Below are 14,178 nucleotides of genomic sequence, written 5' to 3' on the forward strand. Positions count from 1 at the left end.
CAACCCCAGAATTAATTTAGTCCTTTATACACATCAACACCAGAATTCATTTAGTCCTTTAAACATATCTACCCCAGAATTCATTTAGTCCTTTATACACATCAACCCCAGAATTCATTTAGTCCTTTATACATATCTACCCCAGAATTAATTTAGTCCTTTAAACATATCTACCCCAGAATTCATTTAGTCCTTTTGACGCGGTTAGTTATTGCAAAGTTATAGAGGATCTCAGTGTGAACCCTTTCTAAAAGTTCCCTGGTGACCTCTTAATTTTTATTTCAGGGTGTTTTCAGAGTAGCAGTTCAGACAAATCCATTCAGAAATCAAGAGCCAGTGTGTGTCCAGCTGTCCATCCACAATTTTCATAAAACTATCCTCTGTCAAGAGTCTGTCTTTCCAGCAGAAAATGGTTACCTGTCTTCAATTATTGTTGAATACAGGTAACTAACAAAACAAAGGAAACACCAACATAAAGTTGCTTAATAGGGCTTTGAGCCAGAACAGCTTCAATTTACCTTAGCATAAAGTAGCATAAATTCTACAAGTGCGGCACCATTCTTCCACGAGAAATTCCATCATTTGGTATTTTGTTGATGGTGGTGGAAAACGCACCAGAATATCCAATAAGTATTAAATTGGGTCGAGATCTGGTGACTGAGACAGCCATGGCATATGTGTATGATGTAAGCTCAGCTGTATGTTTTCACTATTTATCCATTATTTTACCAGGTAAGTTGACTGAGAACATGTTCTCATTTGCAGCAACGACCTGGAGACAAGTTACATGGCAGAGGAGGGGGATTATTGAGCCAATTGTAAACTGGGGATTATTAGGTGACCGTGATGGTTTGAGGGCCAGATTGGGAATCTAGCCAGGACACCGGGGTTAACACCCTACTCTTACAATAAGTGCCAATGGATCTTTAATGACCTCAGAGAGTCAGGACACCTGTTTAACATCCCAGCCAAAAGACGGCACCCAACACAGGCTAGTGTCCCCAATCACTGCCCTGGGGCATTGGGATATTTTTTTAGACCAGAGGATAGAGTGCCTCCTACTGGCCCTCCAACACCACTTCCAGCAGCATCCAACACCACTTCCAGCAGCATCCATCCAGGAACTGACCAGGACCAACCCTGCTTAGAATCAGAAGTAAGCCAGCAGTGGGATGCAGGATGGTATGCTGCTGGCAACAATAATGCATTAAATTGAATCTTATTAGACAGATTCATAGGCAATCGTACACTTCAGTGAAAATAATGAAACTGTCTATGGTGCCGAAGAAGTGGAATGCTTGACTTTATCTTAAGTGCATTTCTGTGAATTGCCCTTTAGGCAATAGAAAAGTAATCTATTGAGAAATAAACAACATCTGTATTATACAAAATAATAAGACCGTAATATGACTGTAAACTGACAAATCATATACACTGATGAGACATTAGACACACGCACACACACATATCAAACAAGTCATTTTAACTCCAGAGTAGGCTCAGTTATTGTGGTTGGGGTTTGGCGATACATAATCACAAAGGCTACAGTGGAAATTAATCTAATTATAAATCCCACTGGGTAAAAGAAGTTTGAACGTAATTTCTATGTCATTTCAACCCCGAAAATATATGTGATGATGTTGGAAACATGGAAAACTGATTGGATTTGTAAAAAAGTAATCAACGTAAGGGCATTTTGTATTTTTTTCACCCAACTCTTAACCTAAATCCAATGACATAGTGATATTTATTGTTTATTTCACATTGAATTCACATTAGTTGACAACTCAACCAAATTTAGATCACAACTAGATGTTGAGCTGACGTCTGTGCCCAGTGGGATACTGTGTACTCATAAAAGATATGAATTCAAAAAACAGTTACATAATGTGACCACCAGGTGGGAATATCCACAACCTCCTGTAAAGGTTTGTTTGTGAACCAATTTTTGAACCAATCTAAAATACCATCAGTGTTGCATCCAAAACCTCCAACACGGAAATAAAACTGGAAAAACGTATACACAGAACATCACACACACACACACACACATACACTCTCAGAACATGTAGTTTTCTATATGTCCTTAAAATCTAGATGTTCGAGTGCAGGAGGGCTGAAGTGAAGAAAGTTCTCCACATCCTCCTTCCTTGTCCTCTTCCTCATCTACCCCCCCACCTCATTCATTCACCAGGCCTCTTCATTTGATTACTTGCTCCAGCACGTCAAATTAGTGGTTCCCATTATTTGCTCAAGTTTGCCTCCACCACTTCTTCATTCATGACCTTCCTCCCTCCTTCCCTTGGCTCGTCCCCTTAGCTCGTTGACTCGTTGTTCTTGCTCTCTCCCAGTAGCCAGTAGGTGGTCATTTTCCCCTTCCCCTTCATCTCCACGTCTCCTCTCAGCTCCAGCTGGAAGCAGTTGAACTCCTGCAGGACGTCACGTGTGGCCGCAGACACATGGATCTTCAGCGCTGTGAGGGAGAAGGTGAGGAGGGCAATCATTAATTAGTCAATTAACTACCACAGAGATATGAAGACCAGCAGATCTGTGGAACTGATTTAAAACCCACATGTTGTATGACTACTCTGTGGCTTACCTTCACCATTGGACTCCAGTCGTGAAGAGGTGTTGACTGTGTCTCCAAACAGACAGTACCGTGGCATCTTCAGCCCCACCACTCCTGCACACACAGGGCCTGAATATAGAGTGGAGTGAATTGGTCAATCACACAACTGAAATTGGTATATCATCACTGAGTCTGCTAGTATGTGACCATCGCGTGCCGCTCACCGCTGTGGATGCCAATGCGTAGTTTGAGCTGCTGGTCAGGCCGGTGTTGGATTTTGAAGGTGCGTACGGCGTTGAGCAGAGCCAGGGCCATGCGGGCAATCTCTCGGCCGTGTAGCTTCCCGTTCCTCACCGGCAGGCCGGACACCACCATGTAGGCATCACCAATGGTCTCCACCTGGGGGCGCCACAGAAACAGCAGGGGCAGGGAGGTCAGTGTGTCCTAATGGCGGATCTCATAGAGGCATCACCTCCTCTTTTCCTTTCCTTCATCTGCACATTGATGAGAAATATAATGTTACCTTGTAAACATCAAAGTTGTCAATGATGGCATCAAAACAGGTGTAGAGGTCATTGAGCAGGGTCACAACCTAAAGAGGCAAACATTTTTTAGAGCAGAATAGGAATTGTTTGGTTTGACTATGGCCTCCCTTGTAAAGTCTATCTTTGTAACTTGTCACACCTGTGGGAGTAGTGTCACAATGTGATCGTGCTCTCTCACCTGCATAGGTGTGCTCTCAGCTGATATGGCTGTGAAGCCTACAATGTCACTGAAGTAGATGGTGACTGAATCAAAGGCCTCAGCTTGTACCGTCTCCCCTCTCTTTAGCTGCTCAGCCACTGAACTGCAGGTACAGACAGTAACATTACGCACTGTGTGTGTGTATCGCATTGCCTCACTGTGTGTGTGTTTGTGTGTGTGTGTGTGTGTGTGTGTGTGTGTATAGCAGAGACTCACTGTGGTAGTATCTGGTAGAGCAGGGCCTCAGCCTTGCGTTTCTCTTCATGGTAGGCCTGGGTTCTCTCCTCCACCAGCTCCTCCAGGTTGTTAGCATACTGCTCCATACGGGACAGCAGGTTATCCAGGATGTTAGTGCTGCACTCCCTACACACACGCACACACAGACATATATACAATACCAGTCAAAAGTTTGGACACACCTACTCATTCAAGGGTTTTTCTTTATTTTTACTATTGTCTACATTGTAGAATAATAGCGAAGGCATCAAAACTATGAAATAACACATATGGAATCATCTAGTAACCAAAAAGGTGTTAAACATATCAAAATATATTTGAGATTTGAGATTCTTCAAAGTAGCCACCCTTTGCCTCAATGACAGCTTTGCACACTCTCTGCATTCTCTCAACCAGCTTCATGATGTAGTCACCTGGAATGCATTTCAAGTAACAGGTGTGCCTTGTTAAAAGTTTGGGAATTTGTGGAATTTCTTTCCTTCTTAATGCAATTGAGCCAATCAGTTATGTTGTGACAAGGTAGGGGTGGTATACAGAAGATAGCCCTATTTGGTAAAAGACCAAGTCCATATTATGGCAAGAACAGCTCAAATAAGCAAAGAGAAACAACAGTCCATCATTACTTTAAGACATGAAGGTCAGTCAATCAGGAAAATGTTAAGAACTTTTAAAGTTTCTTGAAGTGCAGTCGCAAAAACCATCAAGCACTATTACTGAAACTGACTCTCATGAGGACCGCCACAGGAAAAGAAGACCCAGAGTTATCCTCTGCTGCAGAGGATAAGTTCATTAGAGTTAACTGCACCTCAGATATTGCTTCCCAAATAAATGCGTCAGAGTTCACGTAACAGACACATCACAACATCAACTATTCAGAGGAGACTGCGTGAATCAGGCCTTCATGGTAGAATTGCTGCAAAGAAACCACTACTAAAGTACACCAATAATAAGAAGAGACTTACTTGGGCCAAGAAACACGAGCAATGGACAGTAGACGGGTGGAAATCTTTCCTTTGGTCTGATGAGTCCAAATTTGAGATTTTTGGTTCCAACCGCAGTTTCTTTGTGAGATGCAGAGTAGGTGAACGGATGATCTCCGCATGTGTGGTTCCCACCGTGAAACATGGAGGAGGAGGTGTAATGGTGTGGGGGTGCTTTGCTGGTGACAGTGTAAGTGATTTATTTAGAATTCAAGGCACACTTAACCAGCATGGTTATCACAGCATTCTGCAGCGATACGCCATCCCATCTGGTTTGCGCTTTGTGGGACTATCATTTGTTTTTCAACAGTACAATGACCCAACACCTCCAGGCTGTGTAAGGGCTATTTGACCAAGAAGGAGAGTGATGAGTGCTGCATCAGATGACCTGGCCACCACAATTACCTGACCTCAACCCAATTGAGATGGTTTGGGATGAGTTGGACCGCAGAGTGAAGGAAAAGCAGCCAACAAGTGCTCAGCATATGTGGGAACTCCTTCAAGACTGTTGGAAAAGCATTTTTCATTAAGCTAGTTGAGAGAATGCCAAAGTGTGCAAAGCTGTCATCAAGGGAAAGGGTGCATACTTTGAAGAATATAAAATATATTCTGATTTGTTTAACACTATATTTTTACTACATGATTCCATATGTTATTTCACAGTTTTGATGTCTTCGCTATTTTTCTACAATATAGAAAATAGTAAAAATAAAGAAAAACCCTTGAATGAGTAGGTGTCCAAACTTTTGACTGGTACTGTAGTCATACTCTTTTTTTTGGAGTGGAGACGCACAGACATTAATGGAATCATGCAACACACTCTCCCCACTTCCACCCCCCTACACCCACCTGTTCTGTTTGCGTAGCAGCAGTTTGATGTGGTTGAACTCGGGCCTCTCGGTGGGCTCCTCTGCCCAGCAGCGCTGCATGAGTTGGCCCAGTTCCTGGCTGTGGATCTGAGGGTTGACAGCAGGCCGCAGGCACGGCCACTCACCCAGAGCCACCCGGTCCATGATTTCTAGAGGAAGGGGGAGTGTACAAAACATTACGCTCTTTCCATGACATAGACTGACCAGGTGAATCCCTTATTGATGTCACTAGTTGAATCCACTTCAATCAGTGTAGATGAAGAGGAGGAGACAGGTAAAAAAATATTTATATTTTTAAGACTTGAAACAATTGAGACATGGATTGTGTATGTGTGCTATTAAGAGGGGGAATGGGCAAGACAAAATATTTAAGTGCCTTTGAAAGGGGTATGGTAGTAGTTGCTAGGAGCACCGGTTTGTCAAGAACTGCAACACTGCTGGGTTTTTCATGTTCAACAGTTTTCCATGTGTATCAAGAATGGTCCACCACCCAAAAGACATCCAGCCAACTTGACACTAGAGGTCAACCACTTATGATTTTTCAATGCCGATACCGATTATTGGAAGACCAAAAAAGCCGATACCGATTAATCTGACGATTTTTATATCTATATTTGTAATAATGACAATTTCAACAATACTGAATGAACACTTATTTTAACTTAATATAATACATAAATAAAAATCTATTTAGTCTCAAATAAATAATGAAACATGTTCAATTTGGTTTAAATAACGCAAAAACACAGTGTTGGAGAAGAAAGTAAAAGTAAAATATGTGCCATGTAAAAAAGCTAACTTTTAAGTTCCTTGCTCAGAACATGAGAACATATGAAAGCTGGTGGTTCCTTTTAACATGTCTTCAATATTCCCAGTTAAGTTTAAGGTTGTAGTTATTATAGGAATTATAGGACTATTTCTCTCTATACCATTTGTATTTCATATACATTTAACCATTGGATGTTCTTATAGGCACTATAGTTTTGCCAGTCTAATCTCGGGAGTTGATAGGCTTGACGTCGTAAACAGAGCGGTGCTTCAAGCATTGCGAAGAGCTGCTGGCAAACGCAGGAAAGTGCTGTTTGAATGAATGCTTAAGAGCCTGCTGCTGCCTACCACCGCTCAGTCAGACTGCTCTATCAAATATCAAATCATTGACTTAATTATAATATAATAAACACACAGGAATACGAGCCTTAGGTCATTAATATGGTCAAATCTGGAAACTATAATTTCGAAAACAAAACGTTTATTAATTCAGTGAAATAGGGAACCGTTCCGCATTTTATTGAACGGGTGGCATCCATAAGTCTAAATATTGCTGCTACATTGCACAACCTTCAATGTTGTCATAATTATTTAAAATTCTGGCAAATTAATTACGGTCTTTGTTAGGAAGAAATGGTCTTCACACAGTTCGCAACGAGCCAGGCAGCCCAAACTGCTACATATACCCTGACTCTGTTGCACAGAGTGCAAGAGAAGTGACACAATTTCCCTAGCTAATATTGCCTGCTAACATTAATTTCTTTGAACTAAATATGCAGGTTAAAAAAAATATATAGATGTGTAATGATTTTAAGAAAGGCATTGATGTTTATAGGTATGTCTCCATTGGTGCAACAACAGTGCTTTTTTTGCCAATGCGCTTGTTAAATCATCACCCGTTTGGCGAAGTAGTCTGTGATTCGATGATAAATGTACAGGCACTACATTGATTATTTGCCACGCAGGACAAGCTAGTTAAACTAGTAATATCATCAACCATGTGTAGTTAACTAGTGATTATGTTCAAATTGATTGTTTTTTATAAGATACGTTTCATGCTAGCTAGCAACTTACCTTGGCTCCTTGCTGCACTCGCGTAACAGGTGGTCAGCCTGCCACGCAGTCTCCTCGTGGAGTGCAATGTAATCGGCGTCCAAAAATGCTGATTACCGATTGTTATGAAAACTTGAAATAATAATAATTAATCGGTCAACCTCAACTTGATACAACTGTGGGAAGCATTGGAGTCAACATGGGCCAGCATCCCTGTGGAATGTTTTCGACACCTTTTAGAGTCCATGCCCCAACATATTGAGGCAGTTCTGAGGGGAAAAGTGTGTGTGGGGGGTGCAACTCAATATTAGGAAGGTATTCTTAATGTTTTCTACACTCAGTGTATAACGCATTCCTATAGATGGTGAAATGTAATATTTCTATCTAGTGTCATTCCTTCTGCTTTCATCTTTTCAGACATTCTATTCCAGTTTCCTTTCCATTGTGTTCATATGCTTTCACAATCTTTCCATTATCTTTCCCTCCCAATTTATTATATCCTCTCGTTCATCATTTCTCACCCTATTCCCCTATTTCTGCCCTCATTCAGAAAAAAAATGAAACACACACACACACACACACACACACACACACACACACACACACACACACACACACACACACACACACACACACACACACACACACACACACACACACACACACACACACACACACACACACACACACACACAACAGCAGTCCATGCAGCCTAACTGAGTTAAGACCATAAAGTGGTTTCAGTGGCATAAATGGCATGCTCTGGTTCTAAGTCAGTTCATTGTCTTTCTGTCACACAACAGCTGCTGTCTACCAGTACAAAGTGTTACACTCTGATGAGCAAATACAAACACTTGCTTCTCTCTCAGTACACCACTCTTGCAATCGACCACAATCACATTCAATTTTCTATAACTTTGCGCAATTATGGTTTTGAAAAAAAAAAAATTCACTGAGCAGTGGTGGTTGGCAGACATGGGTGACAGAAAGGTTTTCTCCTCAACACGTTGTGACGGAGACTTGAATTGGAACACAACAACAGCTGTTATTGCTGATCTGTATAGCAACAAAATCCAATCTCTTTCTTTTTCAGTTTTCTAAAAAGGAAGATAGGACAGATTGTTGTTCCCAAACTAACTACAATTTAATCTGAAATCTTGACTGATAATAAAAAAAAACGTTCGAAAGAGTCACACTCCCCTGCTCAAATGAAAAATAAATATATTGGTTGCAGCTATGTACTTACAATCTGATATTTTATTAAAATTGTGTTGCTTTACTCTAAGCCAGACACAGAAAACAGTACAGTGGAAGGTAAACAAATATAATATGTTTCTGTGTTATTTAAAGCATGTGACTGTGTGTTTGTCCCTACAAGTGTTTGCGTGGGCTTAACTATCCTTAGTACAAAGAAGAGAGGCATATTTGCTCTCGTCCTACATATCATTAGAGTAGGCTCTTCAGGGTAAGTGGGGTGCAAGAGGGGCTAAGTGAGAAAATAGAAAAGGAGGCAAAAAATCTGTCACTTTTGACAAATTCATGAACTTTCCCTAGTTTAGGTTGCCAAATGGTTGCAATTGCAAAACTGTTCCATGTCTCCATTTTAACGTCGTGGCATATTGGTCAGTAGCTCTGAAATTAACATTGGGTTGTGTCAATATTTGGGGGTCTACACTTCATTTGTTGAATTTGAGTAGAGTCAAGGAGGAACCTTGAAATTTAAAGAATACAGTTCACGTGGAGTAAAATGTATCGACATACTGTAGCTTTGTTGAGTCACTGGAGCTGTTATGTGTTTTTTGATAGGTTTGTGTTTTCAACAGAGCTTTTCCTGAGTAAACAGACTTGCGGGTGCAATGTACAGAATAACAGCTTTTGTTTTGAGTTGCTCTAACTGCCTTATCGCTACTCGGCGATAATGCAGTCAGCAAAGACCACAGAGCCTTGACGAGAAGGAGGCTTGTTAGGTTTGTTTGTTATGCTTTTGATGGAAGAAACATACAGACACTGTTTATCTTGGACACAATCTGGGGTATAATTTACTCAGCAGCAATGGTATTCTCTCTTTCTATTATAATACATCTGTGTTTATGTGCAAATAAGCGTGCTTATGACCAAAAGTGTATGGGAGCACAAATGTGACTAGTTTCAGGAAACTAGGAGTATGTCGCATGTCACTACTTCACAGTAGAGGCATTTGAACATGATCATTTGAATTTTTTATCAAAATGTGTTTTTGGGCAGAAATGCCTTCTGGAACAATGAACTTTCATGTGCCTTAATAACAAACTTGTTTGCCATCTGTAAATATGAATAAATTACGAGCCTAGTTGGTTTAGACATGGGAAAAGACAGGAACCTTCCCGCTAGCCATGATTGGCTGAGATAATGGATGGGCAGGACATGCCAAGAGTGTGGCGCCCTGATCTGTTACACCTGTCCTTGTGATTGTCTCCACCCCCTCTAGGTGTAGATTATTTTCCCCAGTGTATTTATCCCTGTGTTTCCTGTCTCTCTGTGCCAGTTCATCTTGTCTGTTTCAAGTCAACCAGCGTGTTTTTCCCATGCTCCTGCTTTTGCTATTCTCTCTTTTGCTAGTCCACCTGGTTTTGGCCCTTGCCTGTTTTCTGGACTCTATACCCGCCTGCCTGACCAGTCTGCCTGCCCTGATCTCGAGCCTGCCTGCCACCCTGTACCTTCTGGACTCTGATCTGGTTTTGACCCTTTGCCTGTCCATAACTATTCTCTTGCCTACCCTTTTTGGAACTAATAAATATCAAACACTCAAACCATCTGCCTCCCGTGTCTGCATCTGGGTCTGGCCCTGAGCTCTTATAGAGAGATGAGTTCGGATTGGTCTGCCATGTAGCATGCTTCTATCTATAACATGAGCTGCTCAGTATGTGTAGGTAATCATTTCTACCACAGCTTTTTTGAAAGACATCATAAAGAACTGCAGAAGTATTGCTACTGCTCTCCACTGTCTGGAGGACGATCGTGCCATGCTGACTCTCTCTGACTCAGACTCTATGAATCAGACAATGAGGAAATCCCTGATTTAGATAAAAACATTTTAATTGAACCAGACATTGTAGAGTCTTCAGAAACAGCGATCAACAATGTTGTTGTCACGGAAGACGTTGAATGCCCGGTGGTGGCAGAGTATGATTGCTATGGAGAAGGAGAAAATTCTAGCGTTTGATTGCAAATATGCAGCGGGAGTTGAAAAGAGAACACAGAAAGCTGTTGTATAAAACACATGTCTCCGGATTACATTTTCAAACTAAGGGCAACCATGGCAATGGTGACAGAGAGGGAGAAGCGTTCATCCATGTATACGGGTAAGAAAGTCTTGTTAGATACATTTTCAGATATTATACATTTCAAATTTAGTCAGAATGTCATTTTCATTTTAAGTTAAAGCGTAGTGTTAGCTAGCTAGCTAACATTAGCTGGCTGGCTCACTAGCTAACATTACGTGTATGATCTGTATAATACTATTATTTGTATCTCCGAAATCTATTTGCATTGCTAGTTATAACCTAATGTTAGCTAGCTAGTTAACATTGACCCTAGTTGGTTAGCTTTAGCTACCTGGAGATTCATGCATGGTGGCTAGCTATGACAATCAGTTTGTATTGCTAGTAGTATGGGTAGGGATTATTGCTGCGTTCAAAAACTTGGGACTCGGAAATCTCAGACTTCCGACTTCAGTGTGTTCAAGACAACTGGGGACTCGGAAAAAAACAAGCTCCGACTAGGAAAAATCGTTTTGAACTGTCATCCAACTCAGCATTCCAACTCAAGAACTGGGGCCTCTTTCTAGAGCCCTGACTTTTCGACCTGAAGCTCACTAACGTCATGATTTCACCTCGTATTTTTCCAAGTTCTCAGTTGTCTGGGAACTTACTCACTCTGTTTAGCAAATGGACTCACATGTGAATCCTTAAAGAGATGGGTGGGGCTAAGGCTTAAGAGGTTGTGAACGATCTTGAATGGGTTTAGACAAAGAAGAGCTCTCTAGTAGGTGTACCAAAACATTCATGAGCCATTTTCTCAAAAGTGCGGTTACAAGTTTATCAACTTTCAAAGCAGAATTACTTTCCCATTGTTCCTCAACTGTAGTGTATTATCTATAACTTTCGCGCTCTGAATCTCTACTTTTATCTAATGTGAAAAACACAATTTCAAATGTTGCTACATAGGATCAAATCGGTCCCGAATGTCTGTCATGTAGAAAGACAGAGTGCGTGTGTGTATATGTGTGTGTTACCTTTGGGGCTGAGCGGCTCTCCCTCCAGATAGAAGGCTCCGTGGCGTAGCGCCACCTCTTGGAGAATGATGCCAAAGCTGTAGACGTCTCCCTTCTGTGTGCCACATGGAGGGGGTCTCTCCAACCTCAGCAGCTCTGGGGCCATCCACAGCTTCCCTACACACATAGATGGATAAATTGACGAAAAGCTTAATCAATTTGCCTACAGACACTGATCTAAGGTCAGTTTTGTATTTCACCCTCTTAAGGATTTGATCAGGTTAAACTGATCCTAGATCTGTGTCTAAAGGGCAATTTCCTGCAGAGCCAGGTGACTAACGGGCATAGTAAGCATGGGCGTCGTCTGTGTTGCTCTCGGTGCGGAAGCTGGACAGGCCGTAGTCGGTGATCTTCAGCACAAAGCGGTTATCCACCACGCAGTTGGACGACTTCAGGTTGCCGTGGGAGACAATGACACTGTTGTGGAGGAAAGCCATGCCCTGGTAAGGAGGAGGGGAGGGAGGTAGGGATAGAGGGTAAAATGTAGAAAGAGAAGAGAGAGGGATAGTCAAAAGGAGAGATTAGATATAAATTAGTTATTTAAATTCAGCTTTAGTCTAAAAATGTTTGGCAAAGCATATGGACGTTCACAAATGTGATGCAAATGTCTTTTCTGAAGTCAACTGAAGTTGACACATGGAAAGATAAGCAGGAGAGTGTGTAGAGCAGTGGTTACCTTGACAATATCATTGATTAAAGAGTATCTGAACATCCAGTCCAGTGTGATGCTCTCGTTTTCCATGATGTCCTGAAGGATGAAACACACACCCATGCGTACACACATACCCATGCGCACACACACACCCATGCGTACACCCCCCCACACACACACACACACACACACACACACACACACACACACACACACACACACACACACACACACACACACACACACACACACACACACACCATTTAGACAAGGAAAATGCTTCCTAAAGATTTGTAATGGGTCAGTGGACTATCTTATAGTGGAGATGTGGTGAGGGATGGCTACCTGTAGGCTACCCCGAGGACAGTACTCTGTGATGATGCAGATGTTGGGTGGGTCGATGCAGGCTCCGATGAAGCGGGTCAGGTGCTCATTCTGAATATCACGCATCTGGGGAGGGAAGGAAAGGAGGACACCATGTGACTTACACATTTAGGGACAGCGCTATTCTCTGATGCACATATACATTCTGGAGTATACACACGTCACACTACAACCTCAGGACTTACATGTTTCAGTTCAAACAGCACGTTTCTGGTGAGCTCAATGCGTTTTCTGTTGATGTATTTGATGGCCACAATATTTGCCTGAAAGACAGAAAAAACATTATGCATTCAATCCAGTTGACATTAAAAGGTTACTTTCTTTCATGCACGCACACACACACACACACACACACACACACACACACACACACACACACACACATACACACATACACACACACACCCTACTTACCTTGTAGTAGCCTGTCTTGGCAAACACCTGAAAGTTTCCATCTCCTGTTAATAGGGAGCCGTAGTTGGAGCCCCTCTGTAAATAAAGCGAAAGGTGGGATGGGATCAGTTTTGTGTAAGACTGTGTGTATTGTGAAATGTGTGTGTTGTTACAAGCGTGCATGTGAGTGTGGACTCACCAGGGACAGAGTGAGCTTGCTGCCTGCGCTTCGCAGGACTTTCTCCATGTTGCTCATCTGAATATCCTCCCAGGAGACTCTCCACAGCTGAGCCACCAGCTCATTTTCAAGCTTCAGCTTCCTGTGTGTGCAAAAGAGAGAGAGAGTGATGATAGATTGCTCTTTTAGATATGTGAACAATACTATAAACGTAATGACATAAAACTCTTCCTGTAGATTCTAGGCCTTGTGCATACTTACTGATTGAACTGGCCTGTCTACACTCACCTGTATATGAAGACAGTAATGGTGAGGATGATGATAATGATGAAGAACACCACAATTGTTACCATCTGGTGGATTGTGATGGTTCCTGGAAAAAGAGACAGGGGAAACATTTTTATGGTCTGCTGGTGTCCTTCAATACAGCCACTGCATGACAGTGTAAAGTCAGTCATCGTAAACTGTTTTGACTGGTTATGACTACTATAACTTCTGCTACGTCATGCAAACTAAGACATTTTATGGGGGGCAGTGTATATAAAAGTGAGTGAGACAGACGTAGTCCACTGACGTGCAAGGCATGCTGGGTTGTCGTTCTTGAAGCCACAGACGGGCACATCTAAAGGAGCAGCGCCCCCTGGCCACTGGATGTCCTTCCCAGGCAAGGCCCTCAGCTTCTTCTGAGAGCCGTTGTACACCAACACAATCTGGCAAGGAACACAGTATAACTTACAATTACATGTCTAATGTAATTGACAAATAACATACCACACATCGATTGATTGAATGTATTAGATCATTTAAAGCAGTAGGCTGTTCCAGCCGGAGACAACATTCCTTAATAAACATTTTAGAGGATAAAAACAGAATAAAACCAGAAGGCTTATTTTTCCATTGTGGTCCTCTTAGACAGTGAGATGGCAGGCTGGCAAGATTGACACATTATTCTCAATGCCATGCATTAGCATAGGGTGATAATGGGAGACGACATTCAATGAGCCACTAATCAGACCAGGCTTGACACTCACCCCCTCAC

The 14,178-nt window shown here is 42.0% G+C and overlaps 1 protein-coding gene across 2 annotated transcripts in view; it reads right to left on the reverse strand.

Annotated features, from left to right (window-relative positions):
• Positions 1-2,175: 2,175 nt before the first annotated feature.
• The window catches only part of LOC118364517 (atrial natriuretic peptide receptor 1), a 58,769-nt gene continuing 46,766 nt past the window's right edge, over positions 2,176-14,178 (reverse strand). For both annotated transcript variants that reach the window (XM_035746118.2, XM_035746117.2), the window contains exons 7-22: positions 13,714-13,849; positions 13,428-13,512; positions 13,161-13,281; positions 12,983-13,057; positions 12,754-12,831; positions 12,530-12,634; positions 12,209-12,280; positions 11,813-11,972; positions 11,494-11,649; positions 5,380-5,548; positions 3,530-3,676; positions 3,293-3,416; positions 3,093-3,161; positions 2,794-2,968; positions 2,600-2,698; positions 2,176-2,473 (exon numbers count right to left, since the gene is read on the reverse strand). In XM_035746118.2, the coding sequence (XP_035602011.1) occupies positions 2,316-2,473; positions 2,600-2,698; positions 2,794-2,968; positions 3,093-3,161; positions 3,293-3,416; positions 3,530-3,676; positions 5,380-5,548; positions 11,494-11,649; positions 11,813-11,972; positions 12,209-12,280; positions 12,530-12,634; positions 12,754-12,831; positions 12,983-13,057; positions 13,161-13,281; positions 13,428-13,512; positions 13,714-13,849 (1,929 nt within the window). In that variant the 3' untranslated portion in view covers positions 2,176-2,315. The remainder of the gene's footprint in view (positions 2,474-2,599; positions 2,699-2,793; positions 2,969-3,092; positions 3,162-3,292; positions 3,417-3,529; positions 3,677-5,379; positions 5,549-11,493; positions 11,650-11,812; positions 11,973-12,208; positions 12,281-12,529; positions 12,635-12,753; positions 12,832-12,982; positions 13,058-13,160; positions 13,282-13,427; positions 13,513-13,713; positions 13,850-14,178) is intronic.

The sequence above is a fragment of the Oncorhynchus keta genome, chromosome 31 (genome assembly GCF_023373465.1).
Source record: "Oncorhynchus keta strain PuntledgeMale-10-30-2019 chromosome 31, Oket_V2, whole genome shotgun sequence".
NCBI lineage: Eukaryota > Metazoa > Chordata > Actinopteri > Salmoniformes > Salmonidae > Oncorhynchus > Oncorhynchus keta.